The sequence below is a fragment of the Meriones unguiculatus genome, chromosome 15, assembly GCF_030254825.1.
Source record: "Meriones unguiculatus strain TT.TT164.6M chromosome 15, Bangor_MerUng_6.1, whole genome shotgun sequence".
NCBI classification, from domain to species: Eukaryota; Metazoa; Chordata; class Mammalia; order Rodentia; family Muridae; genus Meriones; species Meriones unguiculatus.
The window spans coordinates 76,187,422-76,209,285 of NC_083362.1; the positions used below are offsets into that span (position 1 = coordinate 76,187,422).

Sequence of the window (21,864 nt, forward strand, 5' to 3'; positions counted from 1 at the left end):
CCTTAATGCTATTGTCTGTTGCTGCTTTCCCACGGCCTAAAGCCTACCGTTTGCTTTTCTCCTGCAGCCCTCCTTTCTGTGCAATGCTGCCCAGCCTGCGGGGAGTTACCGGGTTCGTGCTCCCCACCCCTGCCTGTTCCATGCGCTCTGCCACCCAGCGCCCCATTTCCTGCCCTGCTGTGGAAGCAGCACCTTACATACAGCTTACCCACCCTTTGTGGTCTTCATCAGTCCCCTTCAGTCAGATCCAGATCTCCTGACCGCTGACAAAAGCTGTCACCCTGTTCCCTCCCTCAGAAGACTTGTTTAAGGTTATTAGGAAGGAAACAGTGACAACATTTACCTATTGGCAGGAAGACAGATGGCTCTTGAATGTGTTGACAGCCGTAACAGATTCTAGTCCACGTTGCCATAGTACTTTGGAAATTTCTATATGACTATATGCTGGAAATTTCCAGTTTTAAATGTAGGTTCTTACATTCTGCAGAAGACTAGGTGTTCAAAGTTACTGTATTAGTAACTGCATTTCCACCACATTGCACACTTAGGGGTTAGGTGTATATAACCTAACCAGTATTCCCTGAAGATGATTAAAGAAAATTAACGTGTCTCTAACTGGGACAGAGGTAGACATTGCTGCCAGAGACCTTATAAACTTCTTTCTCAGTGATTAATTGCACGTGATTTTCAAGGTAATCAAATACTGTTTTCTGTGTAGCAATTCTGAAGAGATATAAAATATCCAACATCAAAATGATAATTACCGTAATGTTTTATTCCAAAACCACTTCACGCAAGAATAATTGTGTAAGCAAAGCATGTGAGGATGCTTTCATGAACTCCAGGATGTTTGAGTTACTTGCCAGTTTTCAATCTTGATTGGCAATTCTTGTGTGGAATGTTTTTGAGAATAACAGTTTCCAACGCCTTCTTGGAGATTAAACTGCATGCTAGCTGAGAGCAGTTTAAACATCTCTCTTTTGGCTTCGGCACCTTTTTCTCTGTGGCTCTCTGAAGAGCTGAAGAAGGGTGGTGGGGGACCCACATGGTGTGTTCTGGAAACCCTCTGGCACATGTCACACTTGCCAACCTTACCTTTTGCTCTTTTATGTGTGGCCCTTTAGAAAGGTAAGAGTGCCCTGTTCTGACAGTGTGTTCTCATCGCAGGCTTCCGTGCTGGATGAGAGCAGCCTCTATGGGGCTCGGAGGGGAAGCGCCTGTGGTTCGCGAGCTGTAAGGCGCTTTTCGTGTTTCCCATCATGCCTCACTGTGTGCACGACCCAGGAGTGTTTGCTGGATGGTGACTGATGTCACAGGAGGAAACACTCTCCGTTTTCCTTTGTGATAAAGGTCATGGATGATGGAATCAGGAAATGTTTGCTTGTTAAATATCATGTCTTCCTCACTCATCAGTTGAGGTCAGAGGGAGGCTTGCTTGCCTTAGCCGAGTCCCTGAAACTACCGAGTAATGGAACAAGTAATGAATTTCTGAACCTGAGGAAAGGAGAAGAGGGTTAGGGGTTGGGCGGACCCTCAGGGCTGCTGTGCCGGTGCTGACCTCACGTTGCTGGATGTGCTAGAAGCGGCGTGTGGTAACCTCATCGTGACACTCTGGGAGGGGCTTCCACCCATCCAAGCAGGGATCCAGGAGGACTGTTTCTAACAGGAGCGACGCAGAGACAGGCCCTGCATGTGTTCTCCTCTCCATGGTGGGCCTGTCCTAAGTTGTTTCACAGACACTGATGGCCAATGAGATGGAGGTATTATTCAAACTCAGACCTTTCTGGTTTACATCAGCTCCTCATTGGCCACTTGACTCCAAGACACAGGTGACACCTGAGGCCTGGCAACATAAATGCTCTTGTCCACAGTGTCAAGCTAGTCCAGCTGGTCAGGGAATTGTCTTAAGAATCTAAAGTGTGAAGGAAGCAACATGACAGAGTCCCTATGTCCGGGTACGTCCCATACCTGGGGGCAAACTTGTCTTTATCCAGTGAAGAAATGTAGTTGGGTTGCCTTTACAGGCCTGACCATGCAGGCCACAGCCCTGTAAAACACCCAAAGCATTTGTTTAACCCTCAGTGACCGCTGGGCATGAGATGGCATGTGGGACTGGAAGCATGGTTAGCTGCTGGTTTTCAGGAGCGGCAGATCAGGGCAGCTCATCTAAGGAGCCTTGGGCGGGCAGACAGCAACAGGAGGCTCAGTCCCTCCTACCATTGCTGGGGAAGAGCCAGTCATTTGTTCAGTCACTCAGCAAGTGTGCCTCAAGTGTGCTGGGCCTTATCTGATCCATGGAGAGTTCCTGGAAACTGAATAGTTGCATGCTCTTCTTGCTGGGGCTGGCTTTCTGGTGGGAAGGCAAACTGAGAGATGGTACCTGAGATGGGGTCATAAGCACCTTTAAAGATCCTGAGTCCTTACAGTTTGCAATGAAAATGATGCTTGCTGGCCTCTCAGCACAGAGGTCCATCCAGCCTCTGTCCCAGGGCAAGTGGCTGAATGCAAACTAAAGCATAGAGGCTACAAGCCCAGTGGTTGTCATCTTCCTCAGCCAGGAGTTAGAAGGCTTGAATGGACAGGAAGACAGGCACACCCAGAACACAGGTCCTCCAGTTCCTACCTAGAAAGGTAGCAGAGAAGCAAAGCCTTCCCTTCAGAAATGCCAGCCCCCCATCCTCGCCCCTTTCTGAGCTGGGATGCAGCTGAAGGTAGCTCAGGATTTCACAGATTGCCACCACATATCCAGGAATCCGTTTGGGTGAGCACAGGAGATGCCGTGCATGCCCAAGTTAAATGATGCTTGGCATCTGCATTCTGTGGGTGCCACAATTGTACTTTCATTCCTGGCAGATGTTTACCCGAGCACATGGCAGACGCGGGCTCCTTTTCCGAGCCTGGTCTGCTCCCTAACCCTAACCTCTCTTTCCTCTCTGCTGTGTGTGCGGCTAACCTCCACACTAACTCAAGTGCGGCCTTGGTGGTTCCTATTCTCCTTGCGTCTTTGCTGACCCTGTTCCTTTCTTTCTATCTGTGCATCCTGCGGTGGCTCCGTGGCAGCCCTCAGAGTACAGCGGCCACCTCAACTCCGGCTCCCGGGCCTCCTCTAGGGCCAGCTCTGCGCGGGCCAGCCCTGTGGTAAGTCTGCTTCCTGGTCCTGCTGTCCTTCACCTTCCTTCCTTCCTTCTTCCCCTCTGCCTCCTTGTCCCTTTTCCCCTTGCCTGCCACCCTTTATCCTTCACCTTTCTATTCCTCAGAAATGACCCCTGTCATTGAAAACCAGCGAAAGATGAAACTAGCCATAGTGAAAGGGAGGCTGGGAAATGATTTTGAGTTTAGAAGGCGCTATTGTGTGGCATCTGGGGTGCTCTGCTCAATTTCTTAAGGACAGTAATAGAAAGGAAGTTATTAGTGGTGCTTAGAAATGGGGCTTGAGAGGCCAGTTCTGGGGATGGAGACGGTAGCCACATGTGTAGATGTGCTGTATTTTACAAGTTAAAGTTGTGAAGGCTTGACTTTTAACATCGCCTTTAGCGTAGTGAGGCCATCTGACTCCGACGAGTTTTAAAATGAAATATGGAGGGCTGGAGAGATGACTCAGTGGTTTGAGCACCAGTTGCTCTTCCGGATAACCCACGTTCAATTCCCAGCACCCACTTAACAGCTCACCACTGTCTGCAACTCCTGTTCCAGGGGATCTGAGGGCTTCACACAGGCACGTGAGATGCCAATGCACATAAAATAGAGTATGGGCCTGCAAATGCCTTGTCATTCTCAGTACTTCTCAGGGCACCTGTTGTCACATTTGCTCAAAAACTGCCTAGAAGGTGTCCCCATGACCCTGCTCTCCTGTTCGTGGCTCACCACATGCCAGACATGGCGGAAGCGGCCAAGGCACCAAGAGCAGGTCCTACACAGTTTGATAGTTTTACAGGATTAGTGGCTTTCTTTAGAATACTTCATCATTATCTAAAAAGGATAATTGTTTTATTTCATTTTGTGTGTTGGGGGGTGCTGCTATCTTCCTCTATTGCTGTCTGCATAAATATTTTGAGACAGAGCCTTTCACTGAATCTGGTTCTTGCTGATCTGACTGAGTTGGCTAGTCAGCCAGCACCCAGAATCCTCCTGCCTCTGTGCTAGGATTATAGGTGCATACCACAAAGCCTAGGGTTTTGTTTTGTTTTAATGTGAGTGCTAGAGATCAAACTCAGGTCTTCATCATCTTGCAGAGCAAGAACTTTACCAGCCGAGCCATTTCCCCAGTCCCTTGTTTCTGTCTCAGAGCCTCAGGTGGCCTTGAACTCACTGTGTAGTTGAAGATAACTTTGAACCTCTAATCCTGTTGTCTCCACCTCCCCAGTGCTGGGGTTACGGGTGTGTGGCACCACACCTGACTGGACAGTTTTGGCTCTGGTGAGGAGACACAGCCAGGCTGTGGCAGAGGTGTGGGTGGACAGTGCAGACACTCCAGGTCAGTCTCTTTTGATCGGCTCACAGCACAACACCCAAACGTAAATACGCGAGGTTTGGAACTCAGTCCCAGCACCGTGCTGCCCAGGGTCGATTAGTCCCTGCACCACACAGCGCAGGGGAGCCGAGACACAGCTCTTTCGCTGATGAGCTCGTTGGATTTGGTATTTTAATTCAGTGCAGACTTTTGCAGCCGTGGGGTTTCCTACCAGAAGCTGCTTCCCCTGGAGAAGGAGCCGGTGGGATCCCTTTGAGCTATGGTTTCATCTGTTCAGTGGCCTAGTGCCCCTCCTATCCTTTCAACTGAAGTAGCTGTCTTAAGCACCTTGAGCCCTGTGGTAGTGTCACATACGAACTAATCCATGAGCAGCCTTCAAATTACTAGGAACAAAATTTTTTCCATGGTGATTTAGTGTGGAATCCTCTTCCTTGTGTCTAATAGTCGGTTGCGCACTTGAGGAGTAAGTGGAGTGTTTGCAACCAAGAGAAGTCTGAAGCTTTACTTCCAAAGATTCCTAACAACCCCCCCCCCCCATTCTGTCCCACCCCACTGCCTCAGCAACTTCTCCCTGGGGTGGCAAAACAGGATTACTTGTCATCACTAGGCGTGGCCCTTGGATTTATTTAAGTACCACGATGAAGTCATGGTGTGACAACATTCGTGGTTTCCATGATTGGAAAGTCTGAAGTCAGATGCAGATCCCTTTGCTGTTGTGTGTGTATGTGCGTGTGCACTCTCAGGCTTTCTGGATCTTTGGAAATTTTACACACATGAAACAAGGTTGGTTGTTATTTCTGCACAGGGAGATGCACTGTATATCTTAGTCTGTGCAGTCTGTGAGGCAAGGGAAGTGATCTCTTTGGGCCATGGGGAACTGTGGGTGTGGTCACACTGTCCCCTGTGTGTGCTACTGTGACAAACTCAGTCCAGCGGAGCTCTGTGTTCCTCCAGTGATGATTGCTAAGTCCACTGCAGAGACAGATAATCAGTAGACTTTTTTTTTCTCCTCTAGTCACTTGTTCATTGCCCCCAAAGGTCTATCGATCATTGTTTCTGTTGTGTCACTTAGTGAGCAAAGGTTAGAGATGTGTGGAAGACAGGCGATCCTCCTGACTCGTCCTGGCATTTCACGTCAGCTAGGTGCCTGCACACTGACAGAAGAACCGCCCATGCGCGATTCTTAGGCGCAGCGACACCTCTACAGACATAAGGCAGTACCAGGAGAGTCTTCTGTGAGTGTGTGGGGCGGGGGGCAGAGGGTCACTGGCCTTCGCCCCGTCTCTCTCCCAGGGCCCTGACCTGCTTCTCCCTCTTGGGCAGGAAGACCCACAAGTCCAAACACGAGCTTCTGGGTTTCTTTCCCATCAGCAATAGCCAGCCCACACTGCACACACTGCACACACACACACACACACACACACACACACACACACACACACTCACACCCCCGGAGGAGGAGTAGCCCCAGGACACAGAAAAGCAGAAGAGGGTTAACACTGGCCCTGAGTCTTGACACACCAGGAAAGAGGGCCACCTCCATTCCTTCTTTGCTTTTCTTTAGGCACCAGGATACTAATTTTGTCACCCTCTGCCCTTGGGACAAGCTGAGGACCACAGTGACCCTCCTGTCCTGGTCTCTGCGGGAGGCACACAGAGTGGGATGTGCAGTGAGGCGGGAATCTTAAGGTAGTTCCCATGCGATAGCTCCTAGTCCTGGCTTGGGACGTGTAGGCAGACATAACTCCTGCAGCTGAAGCTGGAAGGAACAGCCTCCTGAAAGGCAGAATTTGTTTCTGCTTGGCTCCAGCTGCCCCAGCCACAATACAACAATAGTTGTTGATGTCCATATTGGCTCTTGGAAAATAACCCTGGCCTAATCCTTCACTGGGGGTATTTACCAGGAGCCAAGGATAGGGATGTCCTTGAGAAGAAATCAAGAAACGGCTGTAGCCCTTAAGGCTTAGCCTCTCATCTCACACCTGTCAGACAGGAAGCGAGGCAGCACTACACGTTGGGGGCAGGGCGCCTACAGCTGAAGAGCAGAAGTCAGCAGAACAAAGGAAGTCATCGTCCATTACCCTTTAAGAACAGGCATGTGCCTCCACATAGGCTACTGCAGAGGTAAAGCTCGGGGCTCCCGATGATGCAGTTCTTAGGAGAGCCAAGAGGCCTCAGCCCAAATGCAGTGGCAGATGGCGGTGCTCCACCTCACTCTGGCACCACTGGGAATACCCTCCTCCTTACTTCCACCCTTTACAGCTCCCTCGTCCCCGCCTCCATCCCACCTGTCCACCCCTGTTAGTGTTCGCTGTCAGCACAGCCTAGAATTGCCTGAAAAGGGAGTCTCCACTGAGTGATTGTCTTTATCCCGTTGCTCTGTGCACATGTCTATAAGGGATTCTCTTAACTGCTGTAGGGGATGCAGTAACGTCCCTAGACAGTTCTAGGTTTCCTAAGAAAGCTAGCCGTGGTCCTACCTCTAGGTTCCTGCCCTGACTTCCCTTGGGGATAGACTGTGTCCTGGACAGTACAAGCCAAATAAAACTTTTCCTACCCAAGTTGCTTTTGGTTGGGAAACCGCAGAAAGAAAAGTAGGGGACACACACCATGTTTTCTCTCCTTTGTGTTCAGAATCATCTGAGGGTTAAGTTGGAGTTCGCCCATTCAGTGTTAATTGAGCACCTAGAATATTCTGGTCCTGAGTCTACAGTGTTAGGCGATGCAGACCTGCTCTTGCCCTTTATGGGATACACGGGCTGGGCCAGAAGATGTAAAAATAATAATAATAATAATAATAATAATAACATAAACATCAGCTGTGGGAGCTGTGAGGCAGACGCTTGGAGGAAGGTGGAGGCTGGGGTTGGAGGAACCTGGCTTGACTCACACCCAAGCAGAGCCAGGTGACACCTGGGGCATCCTCCTCATCTAAGCCTCCCAGGCTGATGGAATCCAAGAGAGCTTCTACAGCTCGAAAACATCCTTCAGGAGTGTCCGTGGGGCCAGGACTGTGTTGTCTTTTGTATTCACAGAAAAGTGCAGAGTTAGCTGTCTGCCTGTTCGCATTTGAAAACAGACCCTGTTTGACTCATGTTGCCTAAAGAGGCAAGGCAGGGTCCAGGTGGAGAGGAATCCTGGACCTATGGGTACCAGAGTGGATTTTAAAACAGCAATCCACCAAGTATGGTGGCACATGACTGTAACCCCAATACTAGAGAGGCTGAGAAAGGCGGATCACGATTTTAAGGCGACCTTGGACAACATAGTGAATCCCAGGTTACTCCATTACATAAATTCTGTCTCAAAAATAAAATCAGAGCCAGTGAGATGGCTTAGTGGGTAAAGGTACTTGCTGCCAGGTAATGATGATCTGAGTTTGATCCCAAAGACACACAGAGAAAAGAGACCGAGTCCCACAGGTTATCCTCTGACTTCCCCACACACCCTAAATAAACAATAAGCAATAAAACCAAAAATCCCCACCCTCATGGTCCACCCCACTGTCACTGCCATTTGAAAGGAATCGGCCCTTAAAATGAGCGCTCCCTGAGTGGTGTTTGCCGTGTCCCTTGTTCTGAGAGGGTTGCTGCAATCACATTGCTCCAGGGACTGTGTTTGCTTTCCAGGGACTGATGTGGCCTGCCTGGGAGTTGGGGCCGTGAGACTAGGTTCTATCGTAGCCAGCCCTTGTTTGGGTCTCTTTGTTTTCAAATGGCCCAGCAGATGGTGACATGCACACTGATGTTTAAAACTTCATTGTGTGACCTTAAGAAACCTGCCGAGATGGTGTGGACAGGACTTACAAAGTAATGTCCTCCTGGAAAGGACTTGGTTTTGGAAAGGAAGGAGGAGTTGCCGTCATCTTTGTTTCCACTGAAGTTCTTAGAAGGGACTTGTTTGGTTTTTTTTTTTTAGAGGAAGAAAATTGAGACAAGTTCTTACTCTGCAGCCCAACACGGCCTCAAACTGAAATCCTCCTGCCTCCGCGTCTCAAGTATTAGAATTACAGGCATGTGCCACCAGACCTGGCTCCAGTAGGTTTTGGAAGATGTCTTTAAGTACATTGGGTGGTAATGAAAACAGACTCGCGAACATCATTTAGAATCCTGTTAGTGTGGCAGTAATCTGAAATGCTGGGGAACAGAGTACAAAACAGACAACAAACAAAAACCTCAACAGGTCACAGAAGTCCTATACCCCGTCCATGAAGGGAAGGCCAGTGTTTGTAGATCTAGTGGCTTGTCTCACGGGCCTGCTGTGTCCACCAACAGCCCTTGAGTTCTTTCTTCTGCGCTCACCTCTGGTTGGCAGCCTTCACACAGACCCTCGCATGTGTTCTGTCACCTGTATATTATTTTCAGAGGTGCAGGGGTGTGCTGTATCTGAGTGGGGCATACCATCTGCTTTGCTTATCTGGCCCTTTTCTTTGTGTCTGGGGCTTTATGAAAAGGGTACAGCTGTCAAGGCTTCCTTCTGGGCCTGACCTGAGGCTGACCTGACCATGGTCAGATTGGGCCAGCCTGCCATCTAGTGGAGCCTGCAGGAACAGCATCTCTGTTCTCCTGGGGCCCCAGCCGCTGCCTGTTTCATAGAGACTGGCATATTGAATGCACATATGATATGCTGAAGAGTACATTTTATGTATCTATATTGAGGGAGAACTTTTCTCTTGCTACTTGTGTTGTCTGTGAGCTGTGTTCTCAGAGCATGGTGGTGGCTTCAGGACTATCCATTATAAACCTGCACTGGTGTCCATTGTCCCAGGCCACTCGGATCTGTGAATCTGAGATGCGATGTATTTGTCACTCCCATTTTGGGTGAATGCTCTTGGGGTCAAAGTTAAGACCTTCTGAACTTGGGACTGAGGGGAAGCATGGTGACTGCCTGTGTTTCCGCACTGTACCTGTGTGACTTCCCAGAGGGCCAGGAACAGAGTTTGGTCTCATATTGGATGTGAGGGGAAAAAAAAAAAAGGACTAGTCCTTACTCGAGCCTCAGCCTCCATCCCCAAGACACCCTTCTACCCCAGGTTTGTCCCTTGGGGCTCAGTACCAATGCACACCTGCTTTCAGCCTAACAGGCTGCTCCAGGCCCCGATGAGGCCTCAGGGAGGCATCCACACAGCAAAGATGGGAAAAGCCAGAGTCTTAGAGTTTCTCTTTTTAGTTCTTAAATTACAGCACAAGCTAATGTTTTGTGGGTTGATTGGTTGGTTAGTTGGTTGGTTGGTTGGTTGGTTGGTTGGTTGGTTGGAAGGCTGTTGGCTGGCTTATTTTAGCATTATACTCTAGAATTTATATGATCAATTCAGTGCTTTGAAATATTTGACAGCTGTCCATTTCCTCCACAGGTAGAAGAAAGACCAGACAAAGACTTCACTGAGAAGGTAAGGGATTTCTGTAAGCCCCTGTCTTAGGTTAGTTATTAACTGAGATGGTCCTGGTTGAGATGGATTGGAACCCAGGCGCCTGGTGTTTAATAAAATAAGCGAGTGACTGAGACTGCTGAGTGGGCCACACAGCATGACGTTATGTCCCCAGAGGGGTCCAGTGTGAGCTGAAATCTGGGGACAGTAAAGAGCTCACAGCTAACTGGACACCAGTGAGGCATCTCTGGATGAACCTTTCTGTCATTGACCAGAAGCTCATGGGAAACAGTCCAGCGTAGAAGCTGAGTTAAAGAAAAGGTGTTCCAGGGGCCAGAGAGACAGCCCTGTGAGTAAGAGGCCTTACCGAACAAACATGAGGACCTGAGTTCAAATCCCCAGTAAAAAGCTGGGTGTGTTCACCTGTACCTGTAACCCCAGTACTGTAGCTGGCCATCCAGTCGAGACAAAATGTTGAGGCTCGGTGAGAGACCTCCTCTCAAGAGAATTCAGTGTCGAGTGATAGAAGAGGGTCCCTTTGGCCCTTACACTGGTACCCATACATCTTCCTCTCACACACGTGACTGTAATCTCACACACGTGACTGTAAACAGAGGATCGTGTGGGGAAGCTGAAATTGAAAGAAAAGGCTCTGAAGAGTTAGGCTTGTTGGTGATTCTGGTTCCATCTAGTCACATTGGATCTTCACCTGTTCCAGGGGTCCCGTAACATGCCCAGCCTGTCTGCGGCCACGCTGGCTTCTCTGGGTGGGACTTCCTCCCGGAGAGGGAGCGGAGACACCTCCATCTCCATGGACACCGAGGCATCCATTAGGGAAATTAAGGTAAGACACTGTGCTCACTTGTGACTTGGAAGATCCTCCTTGGAGGATCAGTCTTTGATTTACAGAGACTTCATTTGTGAGGTTTGAGACCAGTCCCAGCTCCTCTGCCTGCCTGAGGACGTGGCGTTCTCTTAACACTAGACCCAGCTCGGGCAGCATCTCTCGGGGAAGCTGGCTTTACCCGCCTGTACATGGGCCGGGAAGAGCATGCGTCCTCCTCCGTGGCCAGCTGCTCTCCACAGGCCAGGCCATGTTTCACCGTGTGCTAACACATGCAGATATCTGCTTTTCATTTTCTGGAATGTTCTAGACACTGGAAGTTTCTGGTCACCCACCCTCGTATCCTGTTCCAGGACCACAGCGAGTGGCCGCCCGCTAGTATCTTTTCTGTCGCCTATTATGTGTGCTCTCCCTTCTGTTTGTGGGGTGCCTTTGGTAGACGTCATCATTGCATTTTAATGACTGATGTTCTTCTCTCCTGCTCTTACGCGGACATCATTCTCTGTGAAACCTTTGTCACCAAGGACGGTGCCATGTGTTCGGTGACCTTCCCTGTATGTGGAAGGGCACGTGGCCCGGCGCTGTTTGTTAATTATCAGTATTGCATGGACGTAACTGCATGTTACGTAACTGGTGCAATTGTGTCTCGGATAGGGGAGGATTGGAGGATAGGTGACCAGAATGCTGTGTCCTTCAGAGAAGAGAGCAAGACAGAGGCTCTCAAGGGGCCGGATTTGGCTAATTTTTCGGGAGAGCTCCATCGTCCGCAAATCTGGTTTCCAAGGGCCCAGCTCCATGGGTGGTGACTAAGCAGCAGGTGGCATTCGCCAGGAGAGCAGGAAAGGGACCGAAGCAGCTGCTGGTGTTAGATCTGAAGATGCAGCTGCTGTTCATGACCAGAAAGCCCAGATAGGTTTTGTCTGTTGTTTAGTTTGGTTGTTTGTTTGGTTGGTTGGTTGGATGGTTTTTGGTTTGCTCCCCTAAGATGCCATGTACCATACCCCAACATCCTCAGCAACCAAAGCTGCTGTTTTCTCTGTGGGCTGGAAGAGGAGGTCACTGCCGCCCTATTTTGACGCTGCTCTTAGGTGTGGATATGGTTCATGTGTCTGGCAGCTGTTTGCTAGGAGACTAACTCCTGGCAGATGCTCTCCCGTGTGCCAGGCACAGGGGGAGAAGCAGGGTGGAGGCCAGCGGGCAGGGGCGTCCGGGATGTGCTGGCTCCACTCCCAGCAGCTCACCGTGTCCGAGGTGTGAGATGATAGGGAGCTAAACCACTGGCAGAGTCTTTTGCGCTAGTTGTTGTTGTTTAAGCTTTTATTATTATTATTATTTGTGTTTGTAACTGTGCCACGTGTGTGCAAGGTGCCTGCAGAGGCCAGAAGGGGGTATAGGATCCCCAGTGCTGGAGTTAGGGGTGGTAAAGGAGCCACCAGACTTGAGTGCTGAGAACTTCCTGGCGTCCTCAGGAAGAGCAGCAGGCACTCTTAACCTCTGCGTCATCTCTCCAGCCCCGACTTTTTGCTCATTTTAAAAAATTCTTGCAAAATAATACAAGACATAACTAAATTTTATGTGTATAAAAATGTATGAACTACAGAAATTTTAATCTTCACAACACTGAAATTTAGTTTCGCTCTCCTTCAACACCTAATAAAATAAAAAAGGAACTGTGCCTCTGAATGCCTAAACAGTGGGACGATCCAGACATGAGAAACCCATACGTGTGTGTGTATGTGTGTGTGTGTGTGTGTGTGTGTGTGTGAACTCTGTCAGTTCTCTCCCTTGACGTCATCTGCCTTTTGTGCATTTCCCCCAGGAACTTAATGAGTTAAAGGACCAGATTCAGGATGTAGAAGGCAAATACATGCAGGGATTGAAAGAGATGAAGGTACTGGTTTATGGAAGTGTGAGCCCGTGACACTAACCCACCTTAACTTTTAAAAAGCCTCACAGAGGTCTTGTGCGCATGCTCACTGTGAAGCACCGTGAAGGGCGCCGGTTGTGGAGAGTAGTGGGATCATGGGAGTTCTAACATGGTGTGCCTCTGTCTTCTTTCAAGTGCAGTTTCTGAACACAGTGAGTCCCCAGTGAAAAGGTGACAAGCCTACCCCCTGAGTGGTACCCCTCCCCCCCTAGAGCTGCCCTAACACACGTGCTTTTGAAGCGTCTGGGTTACTGCATGCTGTCAGCTTTTACTTACGGGAACAGTGCCTGAGAGCGTGTGTGTGTCCACTACTCTCAGACTGTAAAGGACATTGCCACGCCAACAGGAAATAGAGTAGCTTCCCTGTTCCTTAACAATGCTGAGGTGAGCGGGTGACGTCGGGAGCAAAGGCACAGCAGCTATAACCACCCAACAGCTTGTGACAAGTCTGGGATCAAGCAGTAGATATGGATCTGGTACTTCTTTCTCATCTCCCCAGAAAGGGCCCAGAAAATCATCTAAACTTCATAGCAAAACATACCAGATAGACATAAATCATATACTCATTCTCCATTTTCACGATTATTTCTGTATACTAGAAAAATTAAGACCCTGGCTTTTCACTCACCTAGAAACGGAGCCATAAATCAGCTGGGAACCAATGAGGTCACAGTGGTAGGTCATGATCTGTATTCCCAGAGCAAGACCAGTACTGGCTTCCAGTCCTCTTCACACCTGGCACCTCTAATACCTCTCTCGCAGGCTCTGGGTAGTTCAAACTGTCCCCTCCTGCCCTCCTGGCATCGCTTTCCTGACATTTAAATTTTGGAGCCTGCAAGAATGGGAGCCAAGTTTGGGCACTGCCAACATTATCTTTACAGCCTCTTTCCCACGGCTGTTCTTTTCAAACAAATGACCTCGGTCTTTCCATCACCTACCCAGTAAGACCTGTGTACCTTGTTTTATTTCCCATGAGTCAGAAATCTAAAATGGCCACAAATCCTTTCCTGGTGCCCTAGCCTGAGCAGGTGTCCTAGCCTGAGCAGGTGTCCTAGCAGTGGCTTGTGGCAGGGGTTTTATTTCTGTCAGTAACTGGCTCGTTCCTACCTACTGGGGATGACTTTGGAAACCCATTGAGCTGCCATGCCCATGGCCCATGGTGGGGAGATTCTGGCTGCAGAATAGAGTCACTGGCTCTGCTGCCTCCGTGATCCCTGCCTCCTTGTCTTAATTAGGAAAGATTGCTTTCGTCGTTACTTTTTCTGTTGCTATGATAAAATGCCCTGACAAAGGCAACTTACGGGAGAAGGAGTTTATTTTGGCTCCCAGTTCAAGGGTAAAGTCTATCATGGCAGGAGGTCCTGTGGCTGGAGCATGAGGCAGTTGGTCCAATTGCTTGTGTAGTCAGCAAGCAGAGAGCAGGGAGTGTCGGTGCTTTCTGCGCAACTCAGGATTCCCACAGGGATGGCCCACATATAGGGTCTGTCTTCCTGGCTTAATTAACACGGTCAACATAATCGTTCACAGGCGAGCCATAGGCTGTATTTGTTCTCCCCAACAGCTAAAATGTTCTTACCTGTCTGATTGACGGGGCATTGAGAAGGGGACTCTGCATTTGACACCCCACTGTCTATTCTACTCTTAAAAAGAGAAGGCTGAGGTTGTGCAGGAACTCTGCCTTAATCCCGGCTTGTTTTCCATTTGCAATTTTGAAACGATGGCCTGGTGTCCGAAGGACTCCCTGGCCGAAGTTGAGGAGAAGTACAAGAAGGCCATGGTCTCCAACGCCCAGCTAGACAACGAGAAGACCAACTTCATGTACCAGGTGGACACACTGAAGGACATGCTGCTGGAGCTGGAGGAGCAGCTGGCCGAGTCCCAGCGGCAGTACGAGGAGAAGAACAAGGTGAGCAAGAGCTGCTGTGCTCAGGGGTGGTGCAGGCGGGGCGGCTGGGGAGATACTCCCCACCTACACTTTTGAAGGATTTTAATTTTATTAATTATCTGTGGTGGGGGTGGGGGAGTGTGCACAGGAGTGCACTGGCTGGCGGAGGCCAGCAGAGGGTGTCAGATCCCCAAGAACTGGAGTTACAGCAGTGGTTCTCAACCTGTGGGTCACGACCTTTCACTGGGGTCACATATCAGATATCCTGCATTGCAATTTGTAACAATAGCAAATTACAGTTACGAAGTAGCAACGAGAATAATTTTATGGTGGGGGGTCACCGCAGCATGAGGAAATGAGGCTTGCAGCATTAGAAAGGAGAACCCCTGAGTTACAGGCAGGTGTGAGCTGCCTCATATGTTTGCTGGAACTCAGACTTGGGTCAGATACCATGAGAGCAGTATTTCCAATTAACTGCTGAGCCATCTCCCCAAACTGTGTTCACGTTTTCTAAAACGATGACTCCCCACTTGTCCGGAAAGCCCAGAGAATGAGAATTAGAATTCTGTGCCTTTGTCATATGTGGTGGCAGTGCCTGTGATCCCAACACGTAGGAGGCTGAGGCAGGAGAATTGCAATTCCAAGACCATCGTTAGTTGTATAACAAGGCTGTGTCACCAAAAAAAAAAAAAAAAAAAAAAACAACGTCAAGGGTCAGGGAGCTAACTCACTCCGTAAAATGCCCACCGCACAGCCGAGTTCAGGGCTCAGCATCACGTGCTTGTAATCCCAGTGCTGGGGAGGCAGGTGGGGGGGTGGGGGATGGGGTGGGTCTGTGGTGCTTCCTGGGTAGCCAGATTAGCTTAATCAGCTAGCTCCTGACCACGAGAAACCATTTCTCAAAAAAACAAGGTGAGGGCTGGAAAGAAGGCTTGAGAATGCATCCAGCCTTGCAGGCCCCCGGGTTCGATTTCCACACTAATATCAGGTCAGCACACCTGTAGCCCCAGCTCCTGAAGATCTGGTGGCTGGGGCCTCCGTGGGCATCTGCACACATGTGCACAGACTCACACACGTAATTAAAAAAACAAGAAAACAAGCCTTGAAAAGAAAAGAAAAGAAAAAAACCTCAAGGGAGACACCTTTGGAGGAATGACACCTGTGGTGTCACACACCTGTGCATGCACACATGTTCATATACAAATGTATATACACATGTAAAGCTCAGAAGTCTGTGCTCTCTTCTGGATGATGTGAAACCTTGGAGTGCATAATCTCAGGGTGTAAACTGGAGGGTTTTGTTAGGGTTTTGGGATTTCGCATGAAGATAAAGCCACCATGAGAAGGAATGTACTGGAAAGAATGGGCAGGCTTCAATAGTGCACAAGAAGACACTTCCAGATTTTCTTGCTGAGACTCATTTCCTGCCTTTTACTTCACATCAGCTTCCTAGGGTATTAATTACAAAACAGAGATTTTAGGAAAATCATATTGTCATTTCTACTTATTTGGAGAAGGCACAATCACTCCGTTTCAGAAATCATACCTTCAAAGTCCAGAGAGGGCAGTTTTCCATGTACTTCAGGGTCCCTCCTGTCCTTCGCCCAGCCATAGCAGGCGCCTAGAAAAAGGCCCTAGGGCACATCTTAGCAAGAGAGCCTTAAGAACACCCCTGTCAGCAGCACACACTCTGTGGATTAATTTAGAGGACGCTGTCTGGTCATTGTTGTTGTCTGTGGAGGGCAGAGAAGTGAGTTTCTGCCTTGGAAAACAGTGATGATGTAGGTAAAGGGTTTGGGTTTGGTTTGGTTTGTTTTTTTGTTGTTGTTGTTTTGTTTTTGTTTTTTGGTTTGTTTTTTTTGTCCTGAGGGGAACGTGGCTCCTGAGAACATTCGCCTGTAACAGAAATGCGCCGCCGAGCCGCAGCCTCAGAGCCATGTTTCTCACCCACAGGAGTTCGAGAGAGAGAAGCACGCCCACAGCGTCCTGCAGTTCCAGTTTGCCGAGGTGAAAGAGGCCCTGAGGCAAAGGGAAGAAATGCTTGAGGTAGGCAGCTCCTTCGCCCTTTCTGTCCATCCCTTGCTGTTTCAGCCCAGGCTTCTATGACAAAATACCACAGACTTGGTGGCCCTGACAGCAGAGTCCAGGTCGAGGTTGGGGACAGCACCCTCAGTGCTGCGTCCTTCAGACCAGAGTGTTCACTTTCAGTGTGCACGCTCATCCCATCCAGCCTGGGACCCACCCTTGTGATATCGTTAAACTTTAATGCCTCTGACATTATCTCCAAACACGGGTCACTGCGGAGGCTGGGGAGTCACTTCATAGCAATCACTAAAGTTCCATCTTTGCTTTAAAATCCAGCCTTCAGGCTAACTTTCTATCCCTTGAGGAGCCAGCTTCGCTCATTGGTGAAGATTCTCACTCTGGCGCTCTTGTGTTTGTTGGGGGCGGGGGGGGGGGGAGTGATAAAATACTGTCGTCATCCCTCCAAAAGGTCCAGTGCCTAGTCTCTGTTGTAAATATGGAAGAGATTCAAAGGTGAGACTAAAGACCCTGAAATGGAAGTTGTCTTCAGTCACCTGTGTGGCTCTGACATCATCCCAAAGGTACCCACGAGAGGGAGGCAGGTCACGGTGCCAAGGTCTGTGGCTCTGACGTCATCCCAAGGATACCCACAGGAAGGAGGCAGGTCAAGATGCCAAGGTGGGAGCTGTGTTGACAGCAGCCGGACTTAAGAGTGTGTGAAGAAGGAACATGAAAGAGTGTGGGCAGGTTCTAGGAACCGGAACAGACGAGGTTATCGATCCTCTCCACAAAAGACTCTCTCAGAGCAGCCTCAGAGCTTCCGAGGATTCACTTATAGGATCTCATGAAGGTCGTGGCTGGCGGGAACTAGCACAGGCGTGGGCCCATGGTGGTCCCATAGATTATATTACTTAGTCATACAAATGATAGGCTCACCTGTTATGCTTTCTGACTGCTCTCCTACTGGTAAGCAAAGCATTGACCTTGCAGGGTTGGGTTTTTTTGTTTGTTTGTTTTTTAACTTAATCAGGACTGCGGTTGGTGGCTTTGAGGTAAGATATGCGCTAAGCTGGTTTTCTTCCTGGAATCGAGAGTAGAGCAAGAAAAACTAACATGCTGATGAACCCAGGGTTGGTGAGGTGACGCAATGATGCTTGTGGGCTGCTCACTGGCCAACCTTCCTGCCCTGAGTATCCAGTACTGAACCCTTTTCTCTGCTTTAACTCTTTCTCTGCCTTTTCTCTGTCTGTTCCCTTCCTCAGGAAATCCGACAGCTGCAGCAGAAACAGGCGGGTTTTATCAGGGAGATTTCCGATCTTCAGGAAACGATAGAATGGAAAGACAAAAAGATAGGGGTAGGAATCTCAAGCCTTTGCAACGCTGCTCAGCGGGGTGGAGCTGCTTAGCAGTGAGGTTCTTACAGAAGCTTTGGTTTGGAAAACAGATGTTTGCATGAATGTGCGTGTGATGCTCGCGTGGTACAACAGGAAGAGCACGGTGACGACCCAGCTTACCCTGTGCGAGGAACCACAGCTGCACCAGAGTTGTCTCCCTCTCCCTGCTGCACAGAGCAGCCTAGCTGCAACGCAGGCCATGCATGGAGAAAGGCTCTGGGCAGCTCAATGTGGAGGGTCACACTTGACAGCTCCCTCGAGGTCATGTGGTGCTGTGGGTGGCAGGTGCCATGCTCCACGGGTTTCCATTTGAAACCTCCACAGGGAGGCCTTGGCAGACCCCTCCCTCCTCAGCGGACCTCACCCATCCACATTCAGGAGTGGTAGATAGGAAGAATGGACACCACCGAGTCACTGCTGACATAATAGCACGTGGTGCCTAAATAGCAACTCATGTGGCAGGGCCCCAGAACAGGCCCAGAGGTGATCGGCCACTTCATAGAAATGTACACAACAGGAAGCCCCACCATTCCACTTTGACACAATCACAAATCTTGGCTAACAGACGGTGTGTTCCTGTGTTCCTCTGTGTGTGTGTGTGCGCGCGCGTGCGTACATGCCCTCTTCCAGAACATTTTTTAGACAACAGATGCTCATACAAAATGTCTAAAAACAGCCTAGGGGTGAGGGACATGGCTGCCAGTAAAGTGCAAGCACACAGACCTGAGGTTAGTCACCAGGCTGGACATGGTGACACACATTTGTAACCCTGGCCCTGGGAAGACGGGAGGGTAGAGATAGGGACGTTGCTAAAGCCTGATGGCCAGCCAGCTGCAGCCTAATCAGGGAACTCCAGGCCAGTGAGAGCCAGCAAGACACTGCCTTTAAAACAAAGAGATGGCATTTGAGGAATGACAGCTGGTATTGCCCCCAGAACTACACACAGAGACACGCACGTGTGAACAGAAATGTAAACACAGAAATGTCTAAAATTAATGAGCTCTTTAGCAACCTTTCTTGTTCTGCATTTATATCTCATGAAGGACTGTGTGATTCCTGTTGACTCTCGGGCACCATGGTGTAAGGTGCAGACAGAGCTAGCACCAAGCAGTCGTGATGCACACCTTTATCCCAGCACTGTGAGGCCAGTCCCAAGCCAGCCAGGCCATACAGTGAGACTCTGTCTCAAAAACAAACAGCTCCCACTTCCAAAAAAAGAAAAGAAAGTCAGGCTAGACAGTAACGGGATATCCTGGGAATGTGGCTCAGTGGTAGGACAAACACTTGCCTCCCAGAGGAGAGGCCCGAGGTTCCGTCCACAGCACTGCATTGAGGAAACAAAAAGCAGAAGTGGATGGGGTGAAGCAGCCTTCCTCCATAGCATCCCTTGCTTTGAAATCCTAATGTGTGAACCGTAGCTGATCTAGCCTGGAACAGCCCCAATAGCACCTTTCTTACCGGTGCCCTGGATGTCAGCGCCTCCCAGTCCCTGATTCTTACTTATGTGCTATCTATGCTAATATTTCCCTCTCCCTCACCTCTCTCTCTCTCTTTCTCCCTCCCACCCTCCTTCTCTCCCCCTCCTTCTCTGCTCTCCTCTGCCGCACACTCAGGCACTAGAAAGACAGAAAGAGTTCTTTGATTCCATAAGGAGCGAGCGAGATGAACTTAGAGAAGAAACAGCCAAGCTGAAAGAGGAGCTGAAGGTATGAAACCAAGGTGTAGTTTAAGAAAATGACCAGGTGACAAGTTCTGTGGGTCTGTGGCCGTGGGTGCTGGCTCTGCTTCGGTCACCGTCATTGTGTTAACATGTTGGAGCTTTCCATTAGCTGCCCCAGGAAGCAGGTGGTGCCAGGACCCATGAGGGCTGCCCAGGATCACCAGTGCTTACAAGCAGAACAGGTCTGGAAAGGAGCTCAGATTTCTAGCCCTGGGTTTGGCATTTATCTAACTATTTCCTTACCCTCATTAGAATGTTTGTACTTCCTTGTTAAAGCCTCTTATCCAATCACTTCCTTGGTGGATACCTGGGGTAAGTGGAGGGATCTCACTTACCAGCCAGATCGTAGGAAGGACGTATGTCGCATCTTGCATGGGCCGAGGGGAAACCAGCCGGCAGCCCTGGACGGGTTCACTGCAGCGGTCATGCTGAGAGGGGTGTGGCCATGGCAACATCCCCGCTGCCCCCAGACACATACGTGTTAGTGTCATGTCCCGAGCTCCCTGGTCAAAGCCAGAGCGGGAAAGCTGCAGGGTGCAGGCTTAGCTCCAAGACCTCAGTGATGCTCCTAGGCAAGGCAGCAAGCAGGAGTCTCCAGAGAGCTATTGGGAACCAAGTAGGCAGTGAAGAGGTGCTCTGCCACTGAGACGGGCAGCTGGCTTTCAAAGGGCTGGCCATGTCCTCCGCACAAATGATCCTTTTGAAGACACAAAGCACCCTTACCACCTGCTCATGCCATCTTTATGCCAACTCCACTCAGTCCTTCTACAGCACCTGTGTATCCCTTCCTTCATCCCTGCCTCCCTTTTTTTAAAGACTGTGGCCAGAGTTTACAGTAAAGGATCCTTTTCTTGATGTTCCACTTTTGTGGCAGCCCACAGGCCATTGCCCTAGTTAGAAGAAAGCCTTTTAAAAGCATCTTGCCACCAGAAAATAGGTGTTGGTGGGAACACACAAGGAGGAAGCCATTACAGGTGTGCCCGCATTGATAGATGAGCGTGGCACCTGGCCACTCTCCATCTCTGGAGGGTCAGAATCTACGTTAGGAGAAAGAGCATCCCTTTATAACTAATACAGTCTAACCTGATCTCGCTGAGTGTTATGTTAAATCTGTTTTTGCTCCCAGAAACATGGAATAATTCTAAATTCAGAAATAGCCACCAACGGAGAGACTTCAGACACACTAAATGACGTTGGGTATCAAGGCCCTACGAAGATAACAAAAGAAGAGCTGAATGCCCTCAAGTCGGCCGGGGAGGGGACACTAGGTAAGAGCTTTTCTTTGGGTCCTTTCATTGTTTGGTCAGCACCGATTCACCTCTGTGCACTATCAGACCCGAAGTGATGTCACCGATGGATTAACAGTCACACAGCATGCCATTCATTCTGTCACTTCATAGCAATTTCCCAGCCAAACCACATGATCACCCACGGTGTGTGTAGCATGCATTTTTGTCTAGCGCTTTCTACCCATGGCTCGAGGACACGTTACTTTTTTGCTTTTTGAGGCTGAGTAGAAAGAGGTGGGTTCAAAGGCAGGTGGTAACATTGAGAGTTCGATTTGGGTTTTCTCTGGATGTGTTCCAATTGCGGCTTTCAACTAACCCTGCAATGGAGTTGTCCAGAGGTCAGAGCAGGGAGGCCGTGAAGTGGGCAAGCGGGCATATGTTCCTGTCAGACTGGCACAGTTGGGCACCCACCATGCAACCATATGGAGGGTGTGAGGTGCCTGAGTGGGACACAGGACAGCTGGTGATGGCAGCTCTGAAGCTGTTGTCCGCACCCTCAGAATGGAAGGCAGCCTCGGCAGTGGGAACTGTCCCCTGTGTAAGCAGGGTATCCTCACGGGAGTTGGAATTCACCCACCTTACTCAGACGGGGCCTCCTGTATGCCACAGTTTTAGCTTCTGTAAAAATACATATAGCTGGGAAATCTACTGGATCATAGGAATATTTTCTATGCCTTTCATAAATAGAATGATTTACAAATTAATATTAGGCCTAAATTCTGGCTTTGGGATAAATCTAGTTGCTAGGTTTTTGTTGTTGATGTTGTTGTTTGTTTTTTAAGGCCAGAGTCTGTGAGTGTATTTCAAGGCAGAGGCTCTCGGCTTTGTGTTTATGCCGTGAGGAAGCCTGGAGGCCCCAGCTTCTCAGGACTGATTCCTGGGAGCGTCCACACCCCCTGTGATTGTCAAAGCAACATGCTCTCTTATCAGTGTGAGAGATG

The 21,864-nt window shown here is 49.5% G+C and overlaps 1 protein-coding gene across 36 annotated transcripts in view; it reads left to right on the forward strand.

Annotated features, from left to right (window-relative positions):
• The window catches only part of Lrrfip1 (LRR binding FLII interacting protein 1), a 120,781-nt gene that overhangs the window by 85,298 nt on the left and 13,619 nt on the right, over positions 1–21,864 (forward strand). For 9 of the 36 annotated variants that reach the window (XM_060368840.1, XM_060368844.1, XM_021659547.2 and 6 more), the window contains 10 exons: positions 1,168–1,233; positions 3,061–3,138; positions 9,825–9,860; positions 10,558–10,683; positions 12,503–12,574; positions 14,346–14,516; positions 16,449–16,541; positions 17,783–17,875; positions 19,528–19,620; positions 20,761–20,902. In XM_060368840.1, coding sequence (XP_060224823.1) covers positions 1,168–1,233; positions 3,061–3,138; positions 9,825–9,860; positions 10,558–10,683; positions 12,503–12,574; positions 14,346–14,516; positions 16,449–16,541; positions 17,783–17,875; positions 19,528–19,620; positions 20,761–20,902 — 970 coding nt within the window. Of the gene's footprint in view, positions 1–67; positions 113–1,167; positions 1,234–3,060; positions 3,139–9,824; positions 9,861–10,557; positions 10,684–12,502; positions 12,575–14,345; positions 14,517–16,448; positions 16,542–17,782; positions 17,876–19,527; positions 19,621–20,760; positions 20,903–21,864 lie in introns of all 36 variants that reach the window. The other 27 variants (XM_060368828.1, XM_021659553.2, XM_060368834.1 and 24 more) reach the window with 9 other exon arrangements.